General features: G+C 41.9%; 1 protein-coding gene across 2 annotated transcripts in view; it reads left to right on the top strand.

The window, feature by feature from the left end:
• The first annotated feature begins 1,413 nt into the window (after positions 1 to 1,413).
• SGCB (sarcoglycan beta) overlaps positions 1,414 to 13,271 on the top strand; it is a 290,526-nt gene continuing 278,668 nt past the window's right edge. The window contains exon 1 of one of the 2 annotated variants that reach the window (XM_085642109.1): positions 1,414 to 1,542. In XM_085642109.1, the coding sequence (XP_085498235.1) occupies positions 1,525 to 1,542 (18 nt within the window). In that variant the 5' untranslated portion in view covers positions 1,414 to 1,524. The remainder of the gene's footprint in view (positions 1,543 to 13,271) is intronic. The other variant, XM_085642108.1, reaches the window with a different exon arrangement.

Consider the following 13,271-nt stretch of genomic DNA (forward strand, 5'->3'; position numbering starts at 1 on the left):
CTTCCTTATCCCTACTCTGCCATTCACCCATACAATCTTCCTTCACACACACAAAACTTTTTAAATAACTTTCTCGCATATTACCTTTTAGCACTCCAAACTAAGAAGCATTTTTGCTGCATACTCCCACAGTCCGCCGCAGCTCAAACTCACACGTTGCACAAAACTCCATATTGTATTAAAAGTAGCCTGCCACTCGCCAGCCGCAATTACTCAGGTCTACCACAGCATCACACAGCACCACCACAGCATCAGTCAGCACCACCACATCATCACTCAACACCAGCACAACATCACTCGGGGCCACCACAGCATCACTCACTTCACCACAGCATCACTCAGCACGACCACAGCATCACTCAGGAACACCACAGCATCACTCAGTACGACCACAACATCACTATATGCTACCACAGCATCACTCTGCAGCGCCACAGCATCAATCAGCATTGCCACAGCATCAGTCAGCACCACCACAGCATCACTCTGGACCACCACAGCATCTCTCAGGGTCAGCACAGCATCACTCAACGCCACCACAGTATAACTCTGGGCCAGCACAGCATCACTCAATAACACCACAGCATCACTCATTGCTTCTTACACTTTTTAATTACAACTTCTCACCATGCTGCACAGCAGCCACACTTCTCTACTGCACAGCTTAGAAACATTGGCAAAAATCAATAGCTCTACCTAAACACTTATGAGGCCCCCCCAATGCATAGCCGATAGGTCTCGCCTTTGGGACATTATAAGTGTTTAGTTATCCAGCACAATATCCTTGATTAAACAACATCAAGTGTTGCATGGCTAAACACTTATAAGGTCGCAATAGCGAGACCTATTGGCTATGCCAATGCTTGTTTAGGACTTGTGCCCTGCTCAGCAGTTAAGGAGTTAAAAGGAGAAACGGTATAAACAATTCAAATGTACCGCTACATGCATTATTACACCCACTACCAATCACCTATGCCCTGTACTCCACTCTGCTTGCAACAAGGCACTGCTCTTCGGCGTTTTCCCTTTGGTTTATGACACCTACTTGCTTTTCTGAATCCACATTTTTCAATTGGATTTACACAACTGATCATGTTATGAATTTAATGTTCACAACGAATCCTGCGTTTTTCAGCGACACTGCACTCCCAAGACATCCGGACTAGCTAATAGACTTTATTTTGGATCCCAGAATCATAGGCGGTACGGGCAGATACCATCCTTCCCTGAGGGGGGTGTGGGTTGCGGTTCCAACCAGCCTGCTAAATACCCCGCTTAGCGTAGAGTTGTACAATCGATGATTTAACATCTTTTCTATGTGTTGTAGTCATTTTTTTTAAACTTGGTCATTCTCCGGCATCGAAAGAAGGCTGAGCTCTCTCTCCACTTTCAACCCCCTCATCATGTCACACATTGGTGCGTACCAGAGCGCGAGTGCCTCCTCCCACGTCGGTTCTTGCAGCCGAGCTCCGCCGGTTGCTGCTGTCCATCTCGGTTTCACGGCGAGGAAGCCATTGGAGAAAGATGGCGGCGACAGAGCAGGTATGCCTGAGCAACTCCGCTGCAGGGACAGCGACTGTAGAGTTCGCAGTTTACGGGGTTATTGTGATGAGGAGAAGACCGTAGCAGTAGTCAGTCAGCACCTCATAGGGTGACTGCTGAGATGCAGCGTTCTCCTGATGTGATTTAAGCGCAGGCAGGGGGCGTGCCAGGATGGATATTCTTTTCTGTCATTTCTTGGCTTAGGCTGAGCTTTTTAGTCTTCCCTGCGGCCGTAGCTGGCAGGGTTGTGCTGCGTATACAATACTGTCTTAGAAGTGTAGACTTCGAGCTTGTGTGCGGAAAGCATTGGCCATAGTTGAGAATGGAATGTTCTCAAGTTTTTAAAGTGTCAGGCATGTTTGTAGTTTATATTTCTCTCTATATGTATGTTTGACGCGGCCTTTTGGCTTCAATACTTCTTATTCCAGGTTTCACAAAGAAATATAGTGATTAAGTGCAGAATTGGTGCTTTTTCGACCGACTATTCAGTTTTAGTCATGTTTTTATTATTTTCCAAATGTGCAAGAGCCGCAGTTCGCCATGAAAAGAAGGTCAGAAGAGGGTCAGGGAATTAAAGGCGTTGACTTTGGTGACATAAAAAGCTCTGAACCCTGCTAAGTCTAAGATGATATCACTGTGAAACTTACTACCATGTATGCAAGAGACTGGGCCATAGATAACCATCTGAGCAATAAACAACAAAAACCTGGAAAAATATCCGTTTTCAAACAACTAGCCAATATTGTTTTCACAACAAGGACACTATTTCACTGTATTTCCATAAACGTCTGATAAATATTCTAGATGCTTTTGCTCCAGCGCGGAGTGCAAAATCCCTCTCTACCGTCACGGACCAAATGATCTCACATACACACACTATCCATACATTCGCTGGTGGGGCCCATAACACCAACTTTCACTCACCATCAGTCCGTGTGGAAGGCGATTATCCTTCCAAGCGCTGGAAATGAGAAGGAAAAAATTACCACAATCTACCCTAATGAGCATCAAATCTACACAACCTTCTGATACTCATTAGGCCCTGAATTTCACCTTTAGTATTCCTCTCATAAAACGGGACGGATCAGTTAGTTGTAGGTTTAAGTGAATTTCTAATTCTTTAATTAACCTTTTCATTAACACATTTCAATGAATAAACAACCCAACTCATTTCGGTAGATGTTTAAATTCAAATTTATATTAATATTGAAAATTAAATCATTCATTTGATCAAGTTGCCATTCATATTTACCTATTCTGGCTAAATGTCGTCCTCTATGTCAAATCTGGCAGTCTCGCAAATCTATGCCTTTCAATTTTAGTAGGTTCAGTTCATCAGGACTTTGGGCATTAATTCAGTCCGTCAACGATTCAGGCTAACAGCTGTCCTGCAGTGTCACTGTCCTCTCCGTCAGCATAACGTCAGGAAATCGAGAAAGGCCAGAAACGAACCCGCCTACTACCTCTCTATTCTACCATAATTTATAGTAAAATCAATATCAAATGTATCAAAGTTTTGGGCATCCGAGTTCGCTGATTGGACAATCAGGGATCATCCTTTTAAGTTCTCACGAAAGTGTCTTTTGGGTTATGACCCTTGTCAGTTCCGGTTCACACAACAGTCTTTGTTCGGAATATTTGGACGACGTCCCAGGCTGTCCTTGAAAGGTACATGTTCATCTGGGGTCAGGTCCAGGCCACTGTGTATCTGTTGTCAGCGCAGGCGCACTTCACCCAAGCCTTGTTCAGCGTTGGCAGTCGGGTTAGGCACCATAGATGGGGTGGCTCTTGCCTGGTTGGAAAGCTTTCTCTCGGACCGCCAACAAGAAGTGAGACTGGGCCCCCACCGCTCAATCTCCAGGGAGCTCACTAAGGGAGTGCCACAAGGCTCATGCCTAAGTCCCACTCTATTTAACATATATGTAGCCCCCCTGGCGGACATTGTAAGATCTTATGGTTTCACCCCGGTGTCGTACGCCGACGACACCCAGCTTCTATTCCCTTTTAAAACCATGACGCCCGCAATACAAAAATCCTTTGCGGACGGAATGAGAGCAGTATCCCACTGGATGGCCAACAATTGCCTCCAGTGTAATGTAGGCAAGACTGAGGTAATGTTGTTTGGAGAGGCCACACTTCTGTGGTCCCCGGAATGGTGGCCATCGGATTTAGGACCAACCCCTATCCCCAAACATACTGTTAAAAACCTCGGTGTGCGCCTGGATAAACCTCTTCTGTTTAAAGAGCACATTAACCAAGTAGCAGGTTCCTGCTTTCAGATCATTGGGCTGCTACGACGAGTCTTCCCATTTTTGTCAGACTGCTATAGGAAGACTCTTGTCCAAGCGTTGGTTACAAGTAGATTGGACTACTGTAATGGTCTACTGGTTTCGGCAAATGAAGAACAACTTCAGAGACTACAGGTAGTCCAAAACACAGCTGCAAGACTAGTTCTCAACGCTCAGCCAAGGTCTCCATCACTTCCTCTCCTGACAAAACTTCACTGGTTGCCAATAAGACAGAGTGTAAAATTTAAAATCTGCTGCACCATCCACAACTGTTTGTTTGGCAATGGACCTAAATACTCAAAAAAATTATTCAAATTCCACATACCCAGTCGTGTTCTACGCTCCAGCAGTCAGCAACAACTCCAGATCCCAAGGATAAAAAGAGCCAGGCAGGGAGGGCGAGCCCTGTCCTATAAAGGCTCTGTCCTTTGGAATTCTCTGCCCCTAGCTCTCAAAAGTATGACTAATCTTCAATCCTTTAAGAAGTCCCTGAAAACGTTTTTATTTGTCGTCTGCTAGGTTTTTTCTTCTTTTTTTCTCTCTTCCTCTATTCTGTTCAATTGTGAGGCTCCTTGGTAAAACGTAAGCGCGGAGATACCCTTTCGGGGGTTGACTTCCTGCGCTCTACAAGCATATAAAATAAATAAATAAAGGCAGCCATCTTTCGATAGGCCAAAATGGTCAACTTAAGCAAAGAAACACAAAAACGTAATTAATACATAAAAATGACTAATCAAATGTTATTCCCTCGCTAATACCCATATGTGTATGTATTTATCTAGCAAAAGCAACACTCAAATGCGGTTTATACTTACTAAATAAAGCACAAATCACTATTACATCACAAAAGCAACATATATCATGCAATATTCTAATTGTCTATCATTAATATGCATACGAAATTTAGTTCACGTATTAATTAAGCCATGCAGATGCAAATCCCTCGTGTAATTCATACATTAATAAGGTTGGTAAATATTTTCCACATCACTCCAATCCATTAGTTCGATTATAATTAATTAATCTAATTAATAAAACAACATGCAAAATGGGGTGGGTATACAAAATTTTGCGTAACCCGCTCCAGCAATCCCCCCTTTGGTGATTATATCACCACACCACCCAAAATTTTGTTCTGCCTTACGGAATCTTTAAAATGTTTTCTTGCTCTTAATCATAATTCAGTTTCACATACGTCTTCTCTTTTTACTGATTCGTACTTACTCTCCTTCCACTCCTCCAATTCTATTTCCTCAATTTCTCTTTCTTGTTTCTTATCTTTTCTTTTCTTTTTGAATTTTCACTTTTTATTCTTTTCTTATTTTTCTTGTTTCTACAGCACATACAACATAATCTTATCACTAAAATTATGCAAATTACATATGTTAATGGAAACAATATTTTACCTATAAAAGTATTACCTATTTTTACTAAGAAATTCTTAATAGCAGCTATTTTCTTTCCAATTCTCTCCCAAACACCTTCAACCTCCAGTGGTGCAAGTTCATCATGCAATTCAGTAATGTTCTTAATATAAGTTTTCAGATCTTTGCTTTCGTCAGGAATGTAAGTACAACAATGTTGAACTTTCAACCTTCCACAGACTCCACCCTCTTTTGCCAATAATATATCAAGGGCAAGTCGCTTTTGCATTACCATAGCACGCATGGCAACCATTTCTGTGTTAACCAATAAGAATCCTCCAGCGGTGCTTGTTGACAAGCGATCCACTACTGTTGACAATTTTCTAATTTTGTTTGCATTCAGAGTTATTCCCACTGCTGGTATCAATGCCTGAAAAATGTTACCTACAATTTCTGCCCAAGATTCTCTCTTGGTCCTAGCTAAATGATTACTTAAGCTATGTACACCATCTTCTCCTCTATCCATATGAAATTTTTTCGGAAAGACCAGGCCTACGTAACATGTGCCATACCTATGGTCTGGCAAACGATAATATGCCCTGTTCCCACAAAAAATATATAATCCAGGAAAAACTGGATCTCTTCCACCTTTGAATCCCCATCCACCCATGATTCGATATGTATCATGGCACTCACTATTACCTAGGAAATAATTATCATACACAGTTTGATTCCTTCGAATGCAAAATTTCCCTTTCTGAGGCCAATCTAAAGCTATAGTTGGACTAGGTTCGCCTTTTAAATGTTTTTCTTTCGCTATATCCCAGACTGTTTTCTCCACTTTCCCTTCTGCTGCCTTTCTTTGCATTTTCAATCTTCTTTCCTCAACCATGTCTAAGAATGTTTTTTCCTCCTTCTTCAAACTGCATGTCAGATTGTTTCTAAAAATATACTCTGTTAGTTCTTTAGTCTCTAAGAAAAATTCACCCAATACCTTAGCAGGTTTTACTTTGTTTAATTTATTATAAGAAGGCACTTGCGCAAAAATGTTATCTACATCTGAAAAATAATATTCTAATTTCCCTGTCTCATAAAATAAACTAGCTATTACACTACATGTTATTCCATACGTTGCCGGAAGGTGATGATAAGTCACTCCCTTAGACACAGATGCAGGTAACTGCATACATACGTAGCAGTCCCGTACGTCCATTGTCTTTACATATTCATACAATAATTTTGAAAACACATTATTAGAAAAATCTGTTATTGACCTATCTTTATGCAAATAATTTTTATCTATTCTAGTTGGAACTACCTGTGGAATTTTCCCTATATTAGTCTTGTTCTCACTATGTCCTTCCAAGGTATCTATGGTGGTCTTAAAGGAAAGGACAAGAGCAAGGATGCTCCATAAAAGCATTAACCCCTTCAGTGCCACGCCCTTTCCCCCTCCTGTGCCGGGCGTTGCACTAGTGGGTGGGGTTCATGACGAGATAGTCTCGTCATGGGCACAGCGCAACCGTGCTCCATGACGAGACCGTCTCGTCATGGGCACTGAAGAGGTTAATAATCCTGTACAACAACAACACATTGTACACCATCTTTTCATGAATGTACATCTACCTTTACTACTTTCTATGTTAGCCATCTTTGTTAAAATGGACCGTGTCTTTTGACTTAGCCTCTTTTACTTCACAACTAGTTTTTCTAACCTAAGGTTCTAACACCTATTTGGTTCTACCAGTCTCTATATTTTGATTCAATATTTTGTTTTCTTCATCAATAGTTTTCTTAACTTATTCAGTTTGGCATCTCATCATTCTTCACTCTCCTCTCATCATCTAAATATGGATTTTCCTGAACTTCCGTTTCTTCTTCTCCAATGTCGGACAAGAGAACTCTCAGGATTTCCGATTCTATTTCATCCTCAACCACTTTCAGTACAGCCTCCTCTGGATTTCCTTGACTATCTGCCTCTTCTGCCTTTTCAGGCAGAGCCACGTACGTCCATTCTGGTGACTTATACTTCTGGTTAGGTTTCCTTGTTCTTCTACTCTCTTTGTCTTCAGTTAAGTAGTCTTCTTTTGATTTTTCTTGACTTGTCACTTCATTCACCTGCTCAGCTCTCTGTGAATTCACTCGTGTCAGTCGATATCTCAGTTTCCTTTTTTTATTGGGCCAAACATCATCTCTTGCAACTCTTTTTACTTTGCTCCCTTTGTCATTCTTTTCATTCCTCCAAGCTCTCCTTCTTAGAACTCGACCTTCAGCTATTTCATTTTCACTCTCTTCAGACTCTGTCTCAACTTGCTTTGACTTTTCAGCGACTTCTTCTTCCACCACTTGTTTTGTTTTTCCTACTTCTGTCCCTCCTCGGATCTCCGACACGCAATCTTCCTGCTGGCTACTTGTCCCTTCACCTAATTGGATGTTGCAGTTCCCTACACCTCCTCGGGGGTCTTCCGCAGAAATCTGTCCCTCTCTCTCTGTACCTGTCCCATGTTCATTTAAATTTGTTACTTCAGGTGGAATTTCTCTCAGTCTCTCATCTGGTACTTCCTTTTCACGAATTTCTCTTGTTGTGTCTTCAGTACTCTTCCCTCTTTTCTTTCTGTGTTCTTTCTTAGAACCCTGCGGTTCTTGCTCGTTTCCAGAATTGCTGGATTCAGAAATCTGCAATCTTCTTCTCAGAGAGCTACTTCTGGGGACCAAAGCTGAACTTTGTTCTGTTTCCCCCCTTTCAGAGTTTCCTCGTGTCTTTGACCCTTCGTCATCCCTTCGTTTTCCTGTGCTGTCCACCGGATTTGGAATTCTCAATGTATGACTGGCATGGATCCAGTTCTTCAGTCCAGCACACTTCACAGCTGTGGTCGTGGTTTTCCCCACCTTGGAACCAGACAATTTCTTCTTCTGTGGACTTTTATCCTTACCCAATCACCTGGGCTCAGATCATGGGCTGGCTTCTTTTCAAGTGTGGTGGCATATGGTCCAACCTGATGAAGCACAGAATGAACTGCGTCAGCCAGGCCTTTACACTATTCCAACACCATGTCATCAGTTATTGTCATCAGCTTGTTGACTGGTATAAACACATGTCTCATAGCACATCCCATGATTATTTCATGAGGACTCAATCCTGTAGTTCGGTCTGGAATTGACCTTATTGTCATGAGTACTAGAGGCAAGACATCAGACCATTTCATACCTGTGGCCAAACACATTTTCCCTATTCTATTTTTGATAGTACCATTCATCTGTTCAACCACACCAGAAGCCTCTGGTCGGTAGACACAATGAGGTTTTTGTTGTACATTCAATGCTTCACAAATGAATCCTACAATCTCATTATGGAAATGTCCTCCTCGGTCTGACTCAATTGTCACTGGGAACCCGAACCTGGGGATGAACTCTCTCAGCAGTAGCTTAGCTACGGTCAACCCATCATTTCTTCTTGTTGGGAATGCTTCCACCCACCTGGAGAATAGGCAGACCACAACCAAAACATACCTCAGTCTGTTACAGGGAGGCATCTCAATGAAATCTACTTGCATTCTGGTGAAAGGCCCTCCTTCCCGACCTATTGTTCCCAGACTCACTACTGTCTTTCTTCCAGGATTGTATTGCTGACATATTATGCACCTTTGACAAAGACTTTCTGCTACAAGTCTGAATTTTGCATTGTACCAGGTCTGCTTAAATGACCTGATCATGGCATCTCTCCCAATATGTCCCTGGCCATGATACATCCGTGCCATGGTAGACCTCATGCTATCAGGCATAACTGGTCTTCCATCTCGATAGACCCACACATGATCCTTTTCCCTTGGGGCACATCCTGCTTTTACCCACTGTCTCATGTCCTCATCTCCTGCGTCATCCCGCAATTGTCTTACCTCTTCCCAAGTTCCCACAATGTTAGTGAACATCAATGAGCAAGAAGACATTTCTCTTTCCTTAGCCCGATTGACCGAATTCTGATTTCGTGCACAATACTGTGCCATGTTGTTTGCGTACCTGTTCCCGGTGGCAATATAATCACCACCCTGACTATGTGCAGCACATTTTACATCAGCCAATTGTTTAGGCAGCTGTATCGCCTCCAGCAACTTTCCAACCACTTCTGCATTCTTAATGGGAGTTCCACTCGAGGTCAGGAAACCTCTTTGTAGCCATAGTTGGCCAAAGTCGTGGACGACTCCAAAGCCATACTGGCTGTCAGTTCTCACAGTCACTCTCACACTCTTTCCAATCTTGCATGCTCTAGTCAAAGCCACAAGTTCTGCTACCTGGGCTGATGTCACTCCTTTCAAATATGATGCTTCTATTACTGCTGCGTCTGTGCATACTGCATACGCTGCACTCAGCACTCCTTCATTTGTTCTCAAACATGACCCATCAACGAACATCACAAAATCACTTTCTGGCAAAGGTACATCTTTTATGTCTGGTCGTGGTTTGGTACAAAAATCAAGTACATCCAGACAATCATGATCCACTTCATCTCTTACTTCCACAATCTCAGCATCAGGCAACAAAGTTGCAGGGTTCACATTCACACATCTCGCAAGACTCACATTAGTTGCACCCAATAGGACCTTTTCATACTTAGTCAGCCGACTGTGTGTCATATTTTGAGTACGACTCCTTGTCAACAGAATTGCTACATCATGGGGTACAAACACTTTCAATGGATATCCCATCACAATTCCTTCACTCTGCTCCAAACTTCGACATGTTGCAGCCACCGCTTTCAAACATCCAGGTAAACCTACAGCTACTGGATCTAGCATTGATGAAAAATATGCAATTGGTCTTCTCATTTTTCCATGTTTCTGGGTCAACACAGAAAGTGCACATCCATTTCTCTCACTGTAATACAACTCGAATTCTTTCTCATAGTCAGGCATACCTAATGCAGGTGCTTCACACAAACCATCTCTCTATTGCCTAAATGCTGCCAATTCTTCTTTGTTTAATTCAAGGGGATCTTTCACATCACTTCTCGTTAATCGCACCAAAGGCTTTGCGATCAAGGAAAAGTTACCTTTCCACTGACGACAGTACCCAACCATTCCCAAAAACATTCTCACTTCTCTTTGAATCATGGGAGCTCTCATTCCTTTTATTATTCTTATTCTGTCTATTGTTATTTTCCTTAGTCCTTTCTCAATGTTGTGTCCCAGATACTGTACTTCCTTCTTGCAAAACTGTAATTTTGCTGGTGACACTTTAAGTCCTCCATCTGCCAAATGATTCAGCAAGGCTATTGTATCTACCTCACAGGCTTCCCGTGTTTTTGACGCTACTAAAAGGTCGTCAATATATTGGACCAAAACCGAGCTTTTAGGCATTTCTAAACTCTCCAAAGACTTCTTTAATAACTGATTGAATATTGAGGGGCTTTCTGTATACCCCTGTGGGATTCAGCACCATGCCAAAATACGCTCACCAAAACGAAATGCAAAAATCTGCTGACTGTCGTGATGCAATGGGATGGAAAAGAAAGCATGACACAGATCAATCACCGTGTACCATTCTGCATCATGGGGAATCTGATATAAAATCACTGATGGATTTGGCACAATGGGACAACATGATACCACAATTTTATTCACCTTTCTCAAATCTTGCACTATCCTAAATTTCCCATTAGGCTTTTTCAGTCCCATTATCGGTGAATTACATGGACTACTCATTATTTCTCTCAAAATTCCTTGCCTGATCATTTTCTCTATCACAGGAGTTACACCTTCAATTATGGACTACTCATTATTTCTCTCAAAATTCCTTGCCTGATCATTTTCTCTATCACAGGAGTTACACCTTCAATTATTTCAGGTGTCAATCTGTACTGTGGAACATTTGGATATGTTACTCCTTCTTTTACAGTTATTTTAACTGAATCTACATTTCTCATTAGTCCTACATCTTCTCCAGTGAAATCCCAAACCTCTGCCTTTACAGATCTTCTCAGTTCTTTTGGTAATTCATCTGGGTTGAATACAGCATATGTTTCAGTAACTTCACTTTCTCTGTTAGCAAGGGTCATCTTATACAATACATCATCATCTGGTGTTTCAAAAGCTATTCCATCCGGAGTACAAAATATAGTGCAATTCATTTTGCACAACAGGTCCCTACCTAATAAATTCACAGGACTGGAGTCACACACCACAAAGCGGTGCATTTCTGAAAATTTCCCTATGCTAACCTTCACTGGTTCTGTAAGATATGTCTTAATCTGTCTGTTGGACACACCAACTACTTGGATCGTTTCATCCGAGAGAGGAAGATTCTTAACGTCAGCTGATCTAACAGTTGATCGAGTAGCACCAGTATCCACTAGGAAAGTAATATTTTCATCATTAACCCTCCCATCTACAAAAGGTCCTGTCTGGTCTACTTCTAGAGTTGCGCCAAGTACGCACTCTTCTTCCTCCCTTCGGCACCGTCAATAGCTCTCTTCTGCGTCACTCTCATCGCGTTGCAGCCAATACTGCGAGACAGCGCTAGCGCGTGGCAGCTTATTTACCTGTTCTTCATTGTAGAATCCCGATTCACTACTATACTTCTGTGTGTTTCTGCTCTGTGGAAAAGGCGGTTTTGGCACCTGATTCTGTGGGGAAACAACTTGCTGCTGTTGCTGCAGTTGACCACTCACCTCATGCTGCACCTGTGGGTTCAATGATGGATTTTCATTGTTAGTACTTGGGGGAAACTTACACTCGGATTTCCAATGCCCTATCCTGCCGCAATTATGACACGGAAATTTATTTTTAGCTTCTTCAATGTTCCTTTTGTACTTCCCCTTATTACATTTTGGCTTTGACCCTGCTTGTTCCACTAATTGTGCTTCTTGTCGCTCCGCTACCTTTACCTGTGCCCACATTGCCTTCTCTTTTAGCTTCTGCTGTTTTGCTTCAATTTCATCACTGAAGTATTTAGCATGTCTCAATACTTCATCTATTTTCTTGTTTTGCCAATCTACCGTATGCTGTTTTATCATCTCTGGACGCAAACCATATAAAAATCTGTATACAAAATGGCTCAAATCCCTTTCACTCAGATTCTCATCTCCGCTAAACTGCTTAAAAGCTTGTATTAGCCTCTCGTAATATGCATGCACTGACTCTTTACTTTCCTGGTGTGTTCGATCAATTGTTACCCAGTCTGTCTCTTTAGGGGGCACTTTATTTTTCAGAAATACCATAACCTGCTCATATTTCTTCATTACCTCGGGGTCTGGTGCTCCTGTTTTAGGATCCCTAGGATATTCCTTGGTTGGCCAATTTATCATTAGCTTACACTCTGACCATAGATCTGCTGGTACAATTATGTCAAATAGACTATTCAAATCAATCCGTAGTACTTTTGACAATTTCACAAATCTGTCTACCTGTCTGTACCACTCGACGGGCTTTTCGTGTAGTCGAGGGAAATCATTCGTAAAAGACAAAATATCCTGTCTCGTCCATGGGACATGTACATATCCTCCTCCTGGAATCTCTCTCATAGGGAATTCTGTCACTACCTTCTCCTTTTCTCTTACAGGAAAGGCTGAAAATGTCTTATCTGAGGCATCATCTCGTTTTCTATACCACCTGCTTCTCCATTTATCCACGTCTCCCCATTTTCTCAGCAAAATGATTATGTCCTTAATTTGACCTATTCGTCCTGTGGTGTTCATATTCTCAATGTCCTTTTCAGTGAATTCTACTCGATATGGTTTCTGTAAGGCTTTTACCTTTTCAATATCAATACCCATTTCATTTGCCACTTCTTCCAACCTTTCATGCAAATGTTTCGCTCTCCAGGTCACACTTTTGCACAAAAATAATAGTTCTTCATCCTGATAGGTTTTCAATTTTTCTGTCGGGATAGTCCCTACGATCAATTCTTCCAATACCATTCGTAACTTGGCCACATCAATTGATTGGGATTCTTTGTCTTTCCTCTGCAAGCTTCTCAACCATTCACTTAACTCGTCTGTTGATGGTCCTACTGGTTTTTCTATACTTCCGTGTCCAAAATCTTTTTGTGTTTCTGACACTGTCTCTATCATTGTCATACGTCT

Source organism: Triturus cristatus, chromosome 2_2 (genome assembly GCF_964204655.1).
Source record: "Triturus cristatus chromosome 2_2, aTriCri1.1, whole genome shotgun sequence".
NCBI classification, from domain to species: domain Eukaryota; kingdom Metazoa; phylum Chordata; class Amphibia; order Caudata; family Salamandridae; genus Triturus; species Triturus cristatus.